Here is a 13,318-nt window from a genome sequence, read left to right as displayed (position 1 = left end):
ATTATATATTGCAAAATAGCATTTCAAAATGCCTAATGAATGTATATACTTTCAGACATTAAATATAATTTGCGATTAAAAAATAATTAAAAGGTTTTCATTGTTTGATAGTCCTAGTTATAATAAATAAATAAATAAATAGATATAATCCGTCAGACTTCAATCTAGCTGATTAATAGAGAGTAGTAAACCCTATCAGCTTTTGCTCATTTGCAGGCCTGGGAAAAACACAGTATGCAGAACTAAACAGAGTTAAAAGTTGAGGTTACACTGTACCTTAATAGTGTGTGCAAACAAATATTGCGGTAATTTGACAGATTTTGTTAACACTGCATTTAGTCATGAGTCAGTTTTGAAGTTATCCTCAAATGAAGCAGCTAAAATTGAGGAATCTGTGACAAATGTTAATGGCTTGCATTGTTTTATTATAGATACTGATATTGCAGAGCGCCAACACCTAGTAGAAATAGAAAATATTACGGGATCATCACAAATTATTCATTATATGTAATCACATTTTCATAGTCCCACAAACTGCAGATGTCCTTGGCACACAGTAATTTAAGAACAGAGGAATCTTCTACTTGTTCATTTGGTAATGTGCAAATTCTGGTGAATAAACTTTTCAACATCAGTTGCTGGTGATTGTTTGTGGCCGGCAGAATTTGACTTCAAAATTTACTAAACACAGGCGCATAACTGATTTTAGAGCTGTTTTAAAATGTACCTTTGGTGTTTTTTATATTTTCTTCCTTGATAGATGTAGTTACATAGCATCTTCTTTATACACTTTAGCAGAAGGTTCCTGAGTTTGCCTGGGACTCTCGATATCTTCTGAAAAAATCAGTAGGATGGATCTAACACACAGGTGTGGATCCTAAATAAATGAGTCCAATTTAGGGGAATTATTTAGAGTAATAGTGTTACAATAACAAAAACAACGTGCCCTCTTCAATATCACAGCTGATGAATTTCAATCTTGATACGCTCGCTGAGACAATATTTGATACACCATTTGCCTGTGACTCAAAGGAAGGGTGATACACAATGTTTGAGTTTGTTAATTACTAAAAGTTGGTAAAATTACAGTTATTGGAAAACAATATAGGAAGGAGTGACAGTAAGCAGCTGATTCCATCGAGAACTGTCTCTATTTTAATTTAAGGTGGGGGAGCTCCCTCCCCCCTGTTTTTCTTTTTCTATCTTAATTTTGTTACAGGTCTGTTCGTTCTGGAGTATGGACACGTCTGACATGAGACGCAGATCGGTGCCGATTTGGGGTTGGAAGAATAAAACTGAGCATTCACAGCCGATATGTGTGTCGTGGGGCACCCATCACATCTGGGACAGTTGCTTACGCTGGACACTGGGCCAAGGACTGTTTCACATCACTAAATCCTGGCAAGAAGTCCCAATACCACCTCACCTTCAAGAAGGTCAGTGCCCCATCTAGGGGATAACGCTCCCATGAACAATGTTTCCTCACCCTGGAACAATGGCCAATGCCTATGAACAGCACAGATCCTAAGCTGTCAAGGAAAAATGACTGTCTGCATACACTGGAGTTGAATGTCTCATCCAGTTTCTGAGTCGTGGACCAGAACTTTGTCACTGAGGTGCATCGACAGCGAATCACTGCAACACGTGGGGGACGAAATGTGGAGTTCCATACATGGAAGCTGTGAGTGCGACGTCTAAACTCCAATCTCTTTTCTGCCTGATCTGCTGTACATGTCAGTCCAGTCCATCTCAAGGACCACAGACTGATAACAGACTTTTTGTTAAGGTAATTCAGACTTCTATTTCTACCACTATACTTCTGACCAAATTTAATGGAAAGTGATTTCTAATATTTTTTCTGTGTCTCCAACTTTTTGTTGAGCTTCTAGGCAAATGGATTGGTGCAGGTAATAACTTCTTAAGGCAGCCGATTGAGCAGATACGAACACTACAGGTTTGCGGTTTTGAAAAACATACTACTGTCTCTTAAAATTTTTTACTATATAACTGATATGTTCCTTTTAAACATGAGTTTTAATTCTATTATGTCCAGGACCGTATTGCTCATAATTGACAGCAGAAGGTGTATTTTACCATCACAATTATTAGCGGAAAATTCACTGGGGTGGGGATATTTTTCACATTTAGGGTTCTGTGATGCTGCATGCTCACAGCTGCATGCCATAAATTTACAGACTGGAAGTTCTTATCAGCTTCTATGACGCAGGGGGCCTCTCACTAGCAGGCAAAGGGGTGATTTGGGTGAGACGTCTTGTTTCCTATTCATTGCAGAGATACACTTTTTAGGTTAAACGGATCTGTTAGGCTATCTCTTGATAACTCATAAGTATTGAGATTTTTCTATTGTACAATATAACTGTTGCATGCTAAAACTTATCAGATTTTCACCAGAATTTGCCATGTTACCAGATGTTTTATTCAGGTAAAACCCAATATTTTATCAGTATGTAAGTACCTTGGAACAGTCAGCATTTTCATACCATCAACTTGCTGTGAGCACATTAGAATAATCATAATTTCAATGGGTACACTGATCTTTTTGGAGGACTTCTTGTAGATCTGTGGGATTATGAAATTGCATTAAGTTTTGATCTGAATCCGGGATATAGGGCAGTGTTTTTCATACTTCGATTCAGATAATTATTTGCAGTTAATTGATTCCCTGTGATGGATGATACTATTCTTTGTTAATGTTTTGTAACAAAATTAATTTTGTTCCAAGCAGAGGGATATGACATAAACATTTATATGATAACACTGTATCGTAAAGTTATATATACCTTAAACTTTATATCAACCCTTGGCACAAGTAAACAGAAAAACTACATAAACTACAAAAAACTGGATAAAACAGAGATAAACAGAGGGTAACTTAATGCATATTTAGTTTACTTTAAAATCATTGGTGTGTCAGGTAGGTTTGTTAAGGATTCAAAGCCACGTATATCTGTTGCAGTAAACTGGATCAGGATTTTTAACAACTGGATAAAACTATAGGTGAACTAAAATGAGGGTTTGCTTTTCTTCTCAGATTAAAAATAGGAACTTTTTCGCAGCTTACACATCTGAGTATGGAGGAAATGGTACAGAAGTGAGTTGTGGTGAATGGTAATCTTTAATCTTTAATCCAGAAAACATTCTGACATTCTTACAGGATAACAGTGTTATGGAAATATAATCACTTATATATAATAGTGTAGCTTAAAGTAATATAAATGTTAACTTTAACCCAGTGACCTAAACAGATGAGGATGTATGTAGAACAAAGGTTGGTTTCACACTTCAGTGAGCATGTGTCAGGATAAGGATGCACCGAGGTCATATGACAGTCTTGTGAGCAGATAAGTGCATGTCACAAGGTTTTACGATTGTTCCAGTTAACACCAGGAACCGAGCTAAGAGAAGAGATTAAATTTAACGGTCAAAGGTTAGGCAGCAGACTCACTGTCTCAAGGAAACTTAGACAAAACGTTGGTCCAACACAAACGGGCCTTACATACGTCTCGTTACTATACTTTGATTTCACAACTGCATTAACTAATTTTTGATTTTACAGACAGGGGGATCTTCACCAGAGATTAACGTATTTGTCTGGTTGTTGCATTTTCTTACAGGACAGCGTAAGGACGGGGAAAATGAAATTGCGATAAAATGTCTCATTAACTATTACATTTCTAAAATAGGATGGAGATGGAACAATGGAAGATGTGAAGTGTGTTTCTTGTGGGAGTGTTCAGTTAATTTCATTACAGGATATGTTTCCATATGACTGAAAGGAGCTTTTCGGGACCGAAGTCAACCTCCGGAATTACAGGTGGCACACAACATTTGATATCTAAGCGGTTGTTGTGTAAGTTTCAGGAGACATAAAATTAGGAGAAACGTGAAGGGAGTACACCGACCCCCGACCTCGAAGAATGCGCGCTAAAGTCATCAACAGACAGATGTGGTGGGCCAGAGGTCAGGGGCCCATCTGATTCCAGAGCCATGTGTACCAGCCAAATAGAGGATCCAAGGGGAACAACACCGGACCAGCTTTCGGGTCAGACTGGCTGACTGGAAGGGTTTTCAACTGCCACCCACCCGTGCCATCCGGCAACAGGGCAGCTCGAGGCGCCGATAGCCACCCACGGAGGGGCAGCTGGAATTTTATTTTGTTTTCGTTTTTTTATTTTTAATAAAGATTAACATACAGTTGTGTGGAGACCGCGGTTGGAACACTGACTCTTTAAACCATCTTCTTTAAAGGCGAGAAGAAGACATCTCCGAGATGCAAGACATCATGACAACAATTGAATGCATTGTGTAAAAAAGACAAAAGAAAATGAGAGTTTTGTAACCACTGCATATGTCTTATAAGTTCCATATTCATAAGGTGTTCAATATTAGTATCGTTAGAATCTTGGTTCTGCATTGCATGATAATCTTTTTTTCTGTGGTTTGATCTGAGTGTAGTGCCTTTACAGGTTACATTAATCTTTAAAAAGACATCTTATTAATCTAGGTTAGGACTCTTAAAGTCATATTTAGATCATATAATAGTTTCTGGTAGTTGCACATTTATCTTAGCTTTGCACCTCTCGGATAAAGGTGCTTACTTTTCTTGATTCTAGTAGGTTAGAGATTCAGATAGGTTTAGTAGCTTTTTAGCTTATACTTGGGTTATTTTACATTTAAGGGGAACATTTGAACTTCATTTGATTTCATAAGTCGCCAACAGAGGGGACAGTGGGTTACAATATTACATCTTACTATTTACATTTTGTTTAAGGTTTTCAAGACATAGACTTAGTTTAGCCTAGTTATTGGTTTGAGCTTTGAGGGATCAAAACAGAGGGGTTGTTGAGAATTAAAAATATATCTTAGTTGGGGTTACTGAGGAAAGCAGAGTGGGGTTTGTCCCTCCCTGCTCCAGCGTAAGATAAACATGGAGTTTTATTGTCCTGAGGGGGTGGTCAGCAGGAGAGGGGGTCAGTCATCCTCCCACTGAGCCATGTAGGAGGAGTTTAAAGTTGATAAAAGGAATGTCTTGGTAAAACTTACTTCAGACAGACAGACTTATCCACCGCGGTGAGAACAACATCTTGTAAATGGTATGTACTCTGTCTCCATATTTAATTTCTATGAATTAAATATGTATTTAAATCGTTCTACCTCTGATCAATGATTCCTCATTTATTGTCAAATCCTAAACCGGGGTAAAAATGGGCCTTTAGTAGCAAAGCAGGATTAGGCCAATAATAATACATAAATCACACAGGGTATCATGTTAGCGCCTGCTACCATGATAGCATATAGGCTATCATGGTAGCAGGCGCTTCAATATTAACATGTCGGCCACCAAAATACTCTTACCTGTTCACTACTTGATGTCGCTGGAATTGGGTCAGGATGTTCTTCGGTTGGGCCCTTTCCTCCAACAAAATGCTTGCTACATATGTAGTAGGTGAATTTGGTAACTTTTTCCGGGTTGAACTGTTGTGTAGGTTGACCGCACCGGTGTACCCAGCGCACACATTTCTCCTTGGCAGTCTTGAAGAAAACATCCTTCATATGCGGCCGATCAGCGTACCCCGAGTCGCTGTTGCACGTTCCATAGCAACAGTGTTTAAAAACCATGGTCTTAGATTTGGAAAAAGCAGTCGTTTACCGAGTAAAACCAAGGGTAACGCACAGCTCTTTTACAGCAAAACAGCGGTGGACTATGCAAGTTTGCCCTACTGCGTACCACGTGATGTGACGTCATTGTGACGTTACGTTTCTAAAAATAGCTCGCTCGCGGTACGCTATTAACCCTATAGCTGTATTGTATGTTTTTAAGAGTTGGAACCTAAGGCCTCCTCCTCTGTTTAAGGTTGGTTTCTCTCTCTTAACGTAGATGGCTTCTTTCACGCCTGTTTCAAACAATCTGTCTTCCTTGTCCAAAACATTTTGGTCCTCAAAAGAGTGTCCTTTGTCCTTAAGGTGTAGGTGGACAGCAGAGAGGAGGTAGCTCTCCTGTGTTGAGCCATGCGTCTGTGGAGAGGTTGTTTGGTTTCTCCAATATAAAGATCAGAACATTCCTCACTGAACTGCATACACCACTCTGGTCATCTTAGGTTTGGGGGGTTTGTTCTTGGGATGCACCAGCCTCTGTCTGAGGGTCCTGTTTGGTTTGAAATGTACTGGAATTTTGTCCGTCCGTCCGTCCGTCTTCTTCCGCTTATCCGGGGTCGGGTCGCGGGGGTAGCAGCTTCAGTAGGGAGACCCAGACGTCCCTCTCCCCGGCCACTTGGGCCAGCTCCTCAGGAGGAACCCCAAGGCGTTCCCAGGCCAGCCGGGAGACATAGTCCCTCCAGCGTGTCATAGGTCTTCCCCTGGGCCTCCTCCCGGTGGGACGTGCCCGGAACACCTCACCAGGGAGGCGTCCAGGAGGCATCCTGACCAGATGCCCGAGCCACCTCAACTGGCTCCTCTCGACGTGGAGGAGCAGCGGCTCTACTCTGAGTCCTCCCCGGATGACTGAGCTCCTCACCCTATCTCTAAGGGAGAGCCCAGACACACTACGGAGAAAACTCATTTCAGCCGCTTGTATCCGGGATCTCGTTCTTTCCGTCACGACCCAAAGCTCATGACCATAGATGAGGGTAGGAACGTAGATCGACCGGTAAATCGAGAGCTTCGCCTTTTGGCTCTGCTCTCTCTTCACCACAACGGATCGGTACAGCGCCCGCTTCACAGCAGACGCTGCACCAATCCGCCTGTCGATCTCCCGCTCCATCCTCCCCTCATTCGTGAACAAGACCCCAAGATACTTGAACTCCTCCACTAGGGGCAGCACATCCTCCCCAACCCGGAGAAGGCACTCTACCCTTTTCCGGTTCAAGACCATGGTCTCGGATTTGGAGGCACTGATTTTCATCCCGGCTGCTTCGCACTCGGCTGCGAACCGCTCCAGTGAGAGCTGTAGATCACGCCCTGATGAAGCCAATAGGACCACATCATCTGCAAATAGCAGAGACGCAATCCTAAGGCCACCAAAACGGATCCCCTCAACACCTTGGCTGCGCCTAGAAATTCTGTCCATATAAGTTATGAACAGAATCGGTGACAAAGGGCAGCCTGGAATTTTGTGTTTGGAGAAAATCCTTCAGTTCAGTGATAGGAAGCAAAACATCTTCAAACTTTGGAAACAAGTCCAGTTGTTTTGTGTTTTACTTTTTTTCTTTGAATGACCATGACCTGGATGACTGAGAATCTTCACCAGCAATAAAGGTTCTATTCTATTTTATTCTTTTCTGTTCTAGTCAATTCTGATGAATACATATGCATGCTCGGCTTTTAGATTTGTATTTGCATAGAATCATGAAAACCATGTATTGTTGCCTTCCAGGTCACAATTATGCTACACTTATCTGGCACAAACTCCCAAAGGACTGCACTGCTGAAACGTTGAGTTTCTTTAAATCAATGTTAAAAACCTATTTGTTACAAATTGTAAGGGAATGTTAATGTTTTAGTTTGTAGTGCAACTTTGAATTGTGTTACTGAAATATGCTATACAAATAAACTTGCCTTTTCTTGCCTTCTCCCCAGTACTGGGGGCTGGGACGGGTTGTTGCTTAGTAAAATTTATCTTTTGACCACAAGGAGCACAAAAAGGAAACGTATGTGAGGAAGTGTGCCAATTCTTCAACGGGTTCTTTAGAGCCTCCTTCAAACTGCAGCTGAGCTGAGAACGATGAATCCTGGTTACCCCACTGAAGCTTACCCTGCTGAGGCTGTTGCACTGCAGGCCAGCGGTAATGATGGGTTCCATGGACAGCCTGGAGGTCCTAGAGTAGTTCAGCACACCACTGTGAACATCCTGTCAGAGCCCCAGAAAGATCATCTTGTTTGGTCGCTGTGCTCCTTTGTCTACGCAAACGTATGCTGCCTTGGATTGGCGGCTCTCGTTTTTTCTGTCAAGGTGAGTTTATGCAAAATATTTTCCGCAAAAGTTTTTTTACAATTTGTCTTTTCAACATTCTGGCAAACTTAGATCACTTTGAATCTAGAGCATGATACTTTATTAGGGTGATTAGGGTGAGATAAAGATACCTAACATTCACAAAAAAAATCAAGGAATTTCAACACTATGCTTGACATTTATACTGCACTCTTGAAAAAAACGCTAGAAAGATCAAGAAACTGAGATAGCATTTAAACTTCATATTCTTTTTACTTTGAAAGAGAGTGTTTAAGTTTTAGTAAGTTAAAAACCAAAGTGAAAAAATGACTGGGGGAAAAAAAAAATCAAAGATAAAAGTCCCATCCTACTGCAAATAAATGCATAGGTTTTTTTTCTGTCTGAGACTGATTTTTATTTTTAATACTATGGTGTAAGTAATAAAAGCAGTAATATGACATTTTTCCATACCATATATTATTTTTTTGTAAAGATTAGGAAATTAAATGTCAGCCTCTCCCTGACTGCTAACAAAGGATTTAAAAGCTCTTTACTTTGGAGAAATGTAATCTCAACATCATACTCTCAACAACAGAAAAAACAGTCATCATTGCCGCCAAAGGCAAAGTTTCAACAGATAATAAGGGATTATTCAGTGTTCCTTGTATGTGTACAGTTTCAAAATGAATGTTTTTGCTGCTTTCAGGCCAGAGACCAGAAGATGGTTGGAGATCTGGCTGGTGCCCGAAGTTACGCATCTACTGCTCGCAGCCTCAACATCGTGGCCATGGTCCTGATATCTTTAATAATCTTGGGTTACATTATTTCAATAATTGTTGTATCTGTGAAAGCAAGCCATTATACACGCTACGGGCCCTATTAACTGTGATTTTCTGTCCAACACCATGGCCAAGTTGTTCTGGTTTTGCTCTGCTGCCAAAGTAAAACAGAAACAGTTTTATTAGTTGAGAGGTCTGAGGCATTAAAAATAACTTAATTTGTGTAATGCTTGCTTATACTATATACTATCTGCAAATTGATTAACAAAAAGCTTGTTTTATGATTTAAAAAAACCAATAAACATTGTGATCTTCAAAACACAACAATATTTTTCTGTGGAGAGTATTGACTGGTTTAGTATATTTGCCATCTACTAATCATCTATAGATTTCATTTTGTTTAACACGTTTAATACTTAAAATGTACAATTTTCAAACAACAATTTTTGTACTAAGTGCAGTTTAGTTCAACTGAAAAAAGTGCAACTTAAAATACTTTTTTTAAACTTTTTTGTTTGAAAGTGGACCAGTTGCAATTAAAGTACAAATTAGAACATGCCTAGTGTGGAATCATCTTTTAATCATTTGTAAAATAATGTTTCACTGAACTATATATGTGATTGCAACCAAAGTGAACTATGTAACCTTTGTAACTGAACTTATGGAGAAGGGAATAAGTTTCTCCTTGAAACGGAATATCCTACTCTGTTCTCAGTGCAGCTGCAGGTCTACATGCTCCTTTCTCATAAACAACCCCTTGTCAGGAAAAAAAAAAGGGAGTTGTGGGGAAGCATCTGCAGGTCTCCTGCAGCTGACGCATGGCGTTTAAGCATAAAAGTAGAGCTTTGATTGTAAAGCCCTCAGGTTGCACTGGGCTGGGGCTGTATTGCTGTAAGTGTTGCTCTTCAAAGATGTCTATGTATTTAGTTTCAAATATTAAATGCTTGGTTAGTTTCCATTCACTGACTCTGATTCCTTTTGTTCTTTCTCATCAACTGACTCACGAGGATCACTAAAGTCAAGGGGTGTGTTGGCCTTGAAAACATTTTCCTCTGCTAATTGCTGACCAGGCCTTGGGATTCTCCTCTGGTACCTTGTACGACTAGCGCATTTATCCTAATCTACTCTCATTCTATTTTGAAGCATATATAAGCATATGAAAGCATCTAAAAGCATATAAAAACATGTTAAACCTTCATACAAATGTATAAAAATGGATCAAAGTTAATAAATCCCACAGGTGATACCTCAACACTAGTTCAGTGATTATAAAATACTTAATCAGAGGAAGTTAAAAGTGAAGCACACTCTCCCTCCTTCACCCTTCTACTCCTGAAGTCACAGTAAGTTTCACAGTGACAAATGACAATGACACCTGAGTTACCACCTAGTTATGGTAAGTTGTTTTGTGGCAGTATTTTCATCTTTTTATCAATTCTATTATGTTTTACATATTGTTATGTTCAGGCTGGTTGACAACAGGACATTAAAATAGTCAGCCGGTTTTCAAAGCCTGAAAGACAACTCGTAATCGAGGCAAGACAATCCAACATGCTGGATATCCCTGATTTGAGGTCTGAGCGGTCCCGATGTTCCACCGAGTGGACCTGATCTCTCTTAACACACCACACACCGAGGGAATATCTCTTAAGATTATTTTAAGAGACATGGCCACAATCAGTACCTCTTGGAAGGATATAGATCAGGGTGAAAATTGGGCTAATATTTCTGCCCTGTGAATCAGTCTTTACGCGAATCACAAGGTTTGAATGGCTATAAAAGTTGACTTGTCTCCACACTCAGTCCTGTCAGAGGGACAAGCAAGGGTGTTTGTAGGATCTTGAAACATTGGGGGCTTTAGCCTAGGCCCAAAGTTGTTTAATTTTCATGAGCTGCCTTGTTCATAAGTAATATAAGTGGGACATATCAGGCAAAATCTACTTTTGTAGCCCTTAAATACAATTAGTTGTGTACTTGGAGTGCCTATAAATGCAGAAAATGTAAACATATGTGACGATTGCTGAGAGAACAAAAACAAACATATTTAAACAAAGTATAATCATGGTTAACTTAGGTGGTGGTGAGCTTTTAGTGTTATAAGCTAATGGACATCAGGGAGCTTGTAACCATTAAGCCCGACCAGCGTGGTACTGGACCAAGAGGGTGAAGCTAAACTTTTACCTTCTCTAAAAGTAGTTCAAACACAGTCTATTTATTCCCTAAATCTGTTGAAGGAGGAAGCTTTAATGTTTCTAAAACAACTGAAACTGTTTTTTTTTTTCACAAATACTATTGGTCTTACAGCAGTTAAAACGCAGAAGAGGTAATTTAAAGGCCTATCAAACATGCCGGACCCATCCAGAAAAATGCTTGAGCTCATGGATATGTTCGTGCTACGCCCCTCATGGCTGGTTTCCTTCTAAACTAAAGAGTCATTTCCAACAACCCATTGCACGTGTTTTTCTGACGTTGTGAGGTGACGCAATTTACGTGCAAAACGGAGGTTATAAAAGTGGTAGTCACTTTTATAACCTCCGGGCTTTATGCACAGTTCGCTTTGCAAACTGCTCCTGATACAGTGGATGATATACAGCATCAGTGTCATACAGCATCAACTGAACTGTATACTTCATGCCCTGGAAATCTCTGTATTTTATATTGGATATTTTCGATGTGATCCATCTCTGAGCGACTATGCTCAGACTATCCAATCGGGCAGTAAGCGTCTCCACCTGCACTGTCTCTGTTATTGCTAGGGATGGCTCTCTCTGTCACCTCCTCAAACACATGCTGCCCCTCCCACCCCCCAGCTCCCCGCTAGTGGTGTGCGATACCGGGAATTTTTAATCGATCCGATCCGAAGTAAATACAGGGTATCGCGATATCGATATCATACCGATACTTTTGACATTTAAGCTTGACGTATCATGAAACTGTTGACCTTTCGGGTTTTGTGATTTTTATTTTATTACTACAATTAAATAATAATAATAATAATAATATGTTCAGTGTTTTTTTTCCTAATCCACCTCTTATATCTTTCAATCTTTATGTAATTTTGTCTGTGTTGAGTACACCTGCCTGTTGCATTAATCCTATAAATTTCCCCGTCGTGGGATAAATAAAGGATTGGTCTAAAGGCGTTTTTCTGAATTTGTGCTCAAAATAAAATATTTAAATGAAATAACGTTTGTTTTTTTTCAGTGATTCTTCAGAAACAACTCCATTTGCATGGAATCAACAGAAATGTCAAATTGTTTGGTAATTGTTATGATTAATAAATGATTATTTAAACAGTGTGTAGTTGCTGAAATGTTACGTTCTTCCCCTTGTACTGGGGGCTGGGGCTTATTAAAATTTCCCTTTTGACCACAAGCTTCATAAAAAGGAAACCCACTCGAGGCAGTATGTCAATTCTTCAGTAGATTCTTCATATGCCTCAAACTGCAGCTGAGCTGAGAACGATGAATCCTGGTTACCCCACTCAAGCTTACACTCCTGAGGCTGTTGCACTGCAGGCCAGGGGTAATGATGGGTTCCATGGACAGCCTGGAGGTCCTAGAGTAGTTCAGCACACCACTGTGAACATCCGTCAGAGCCCCAGAAAGACCATCTTGTTTGGTCGCTGTGCTCCTTTGTCTACGCAAACGTATGCTGCCTTGGATTGGTGGCTCTCATTTTTTCTGTCAAGGTAAGTTTATCTCAATCATTTTCCACAAAATTTTTTTCACAGTTTGTTTTTCCCATTCAGGTAAACTTAGAGAGTTTTAGTAAGTTGAAAATTGAAGAGAAAAAAATGACCAGGATAAAAACTCAAACTATCAACAACAAAAGTCCCACCTACCTATAAACCAATGCAAAAAGCTTTTTGTCTGTCTGACCCAAATTTACATTTTTCATATGATGGAGTGAGTAATAGAGTAGCAATATATAAACTTTTTACATGCCATATCTTCTTTTTGATGTGAAAGATTGTGAAATTGAATTCAAGACTCCCCCTTGACTATGTAGGAACTCATGTCTAAAAGCTCTTTACTTTGGAGAAAAAGGGACTTCTCTTTTTCATGCTGATCAGTTCTACTCTCAACAACAGAGAAAACAGTGATCATTGCTGCCAAAGGCAAAGTTTCAGCAGATAATAAGGATTTGTTCAGTGTCCCCTGTATGTGTCCGGTTTTGAAAAAATATATATGTTTTTGCTGCTTTCAGGCCAGAGACCAGAAGATGGTTGGAGATCTGGCTGGTGCCCAAAGTTACGCATCTACTGCTCGCATCCTCAACATTGTGGCCACAGTCCTGATATCTTTAATAGTCTTTATTGGGATCATTGTTCTGGCTGTGGTAGTAAACGAAATGAACAGTTATCAATACCGCTACAGAAATTAGTAATCAACTCTCATTTTGTATGAGGGGTTGTCCAACACCATGATGAAGTTGTTGTTCTGTTTTTGCTTTGGCACCAAAATAAAACTGAAGCGGTAGCAAAGAAGAACTTCATTTGTGTGAAGTTTACTGATATAAAATCTTTAAAGTCTGTCTTAGCTCAGATGAATGAAAAGCTTGTTTCATGAATAAAAAACAATAAACATTG

At 39.7% G+C, this 13,318-nt stretch overlaps 1 protein-coding gene and 1 pseudogene across 1 annotated transcript; both read left to right on the top strand.

The window, feature by feature from the left end:
* The first annotated feature begins 7,683 nt into the window (after positions 1–7,683).
* LOC105924201 (dispanin subfamily A member 2b) lies at positions 7,684–9,682 on the top strand. The gene is made up of 2 exons (XM_012860070.3): positions 7,684–7,969; positions 8,655–9,682. The coding sequence occupies exons 1-2, from the start codon at positions 7,742–7,744 to the stop codon at positions 8,829–8,831; spliced, it is 405 nt and encodes a 134-aa protein (XP_012715524.1). The 5' UTR covers positions 7,684–7,741; the 3' UTR covers positions 8,832–9,682.
* A 2,455-nt stretch (positions 9,683–12,137) lies between these two features.
* Positions 12,138–13,318, top strand: LOC105924202 (annotated as a pseudogene).

Source organism: Fundulus heteroclitus, chromosome 2, assembly GCF_011125445.2.
Source record: "Fundulus heteroclitus isolate FHET01 chromosome 2, MU-UCD_Fhet_4.1, whole genome shotgun sequence".
Taxonomy (NCBI): Eukaryota; Metazoa; Chordata; class Actinopteri; order Cyprinodontiformes; family Fundulidae; genus Fundulus; species Fundulus heteroclitus.
This window is presented reverse-complemented; position numbering and strand designations above follow the sequence as displayed.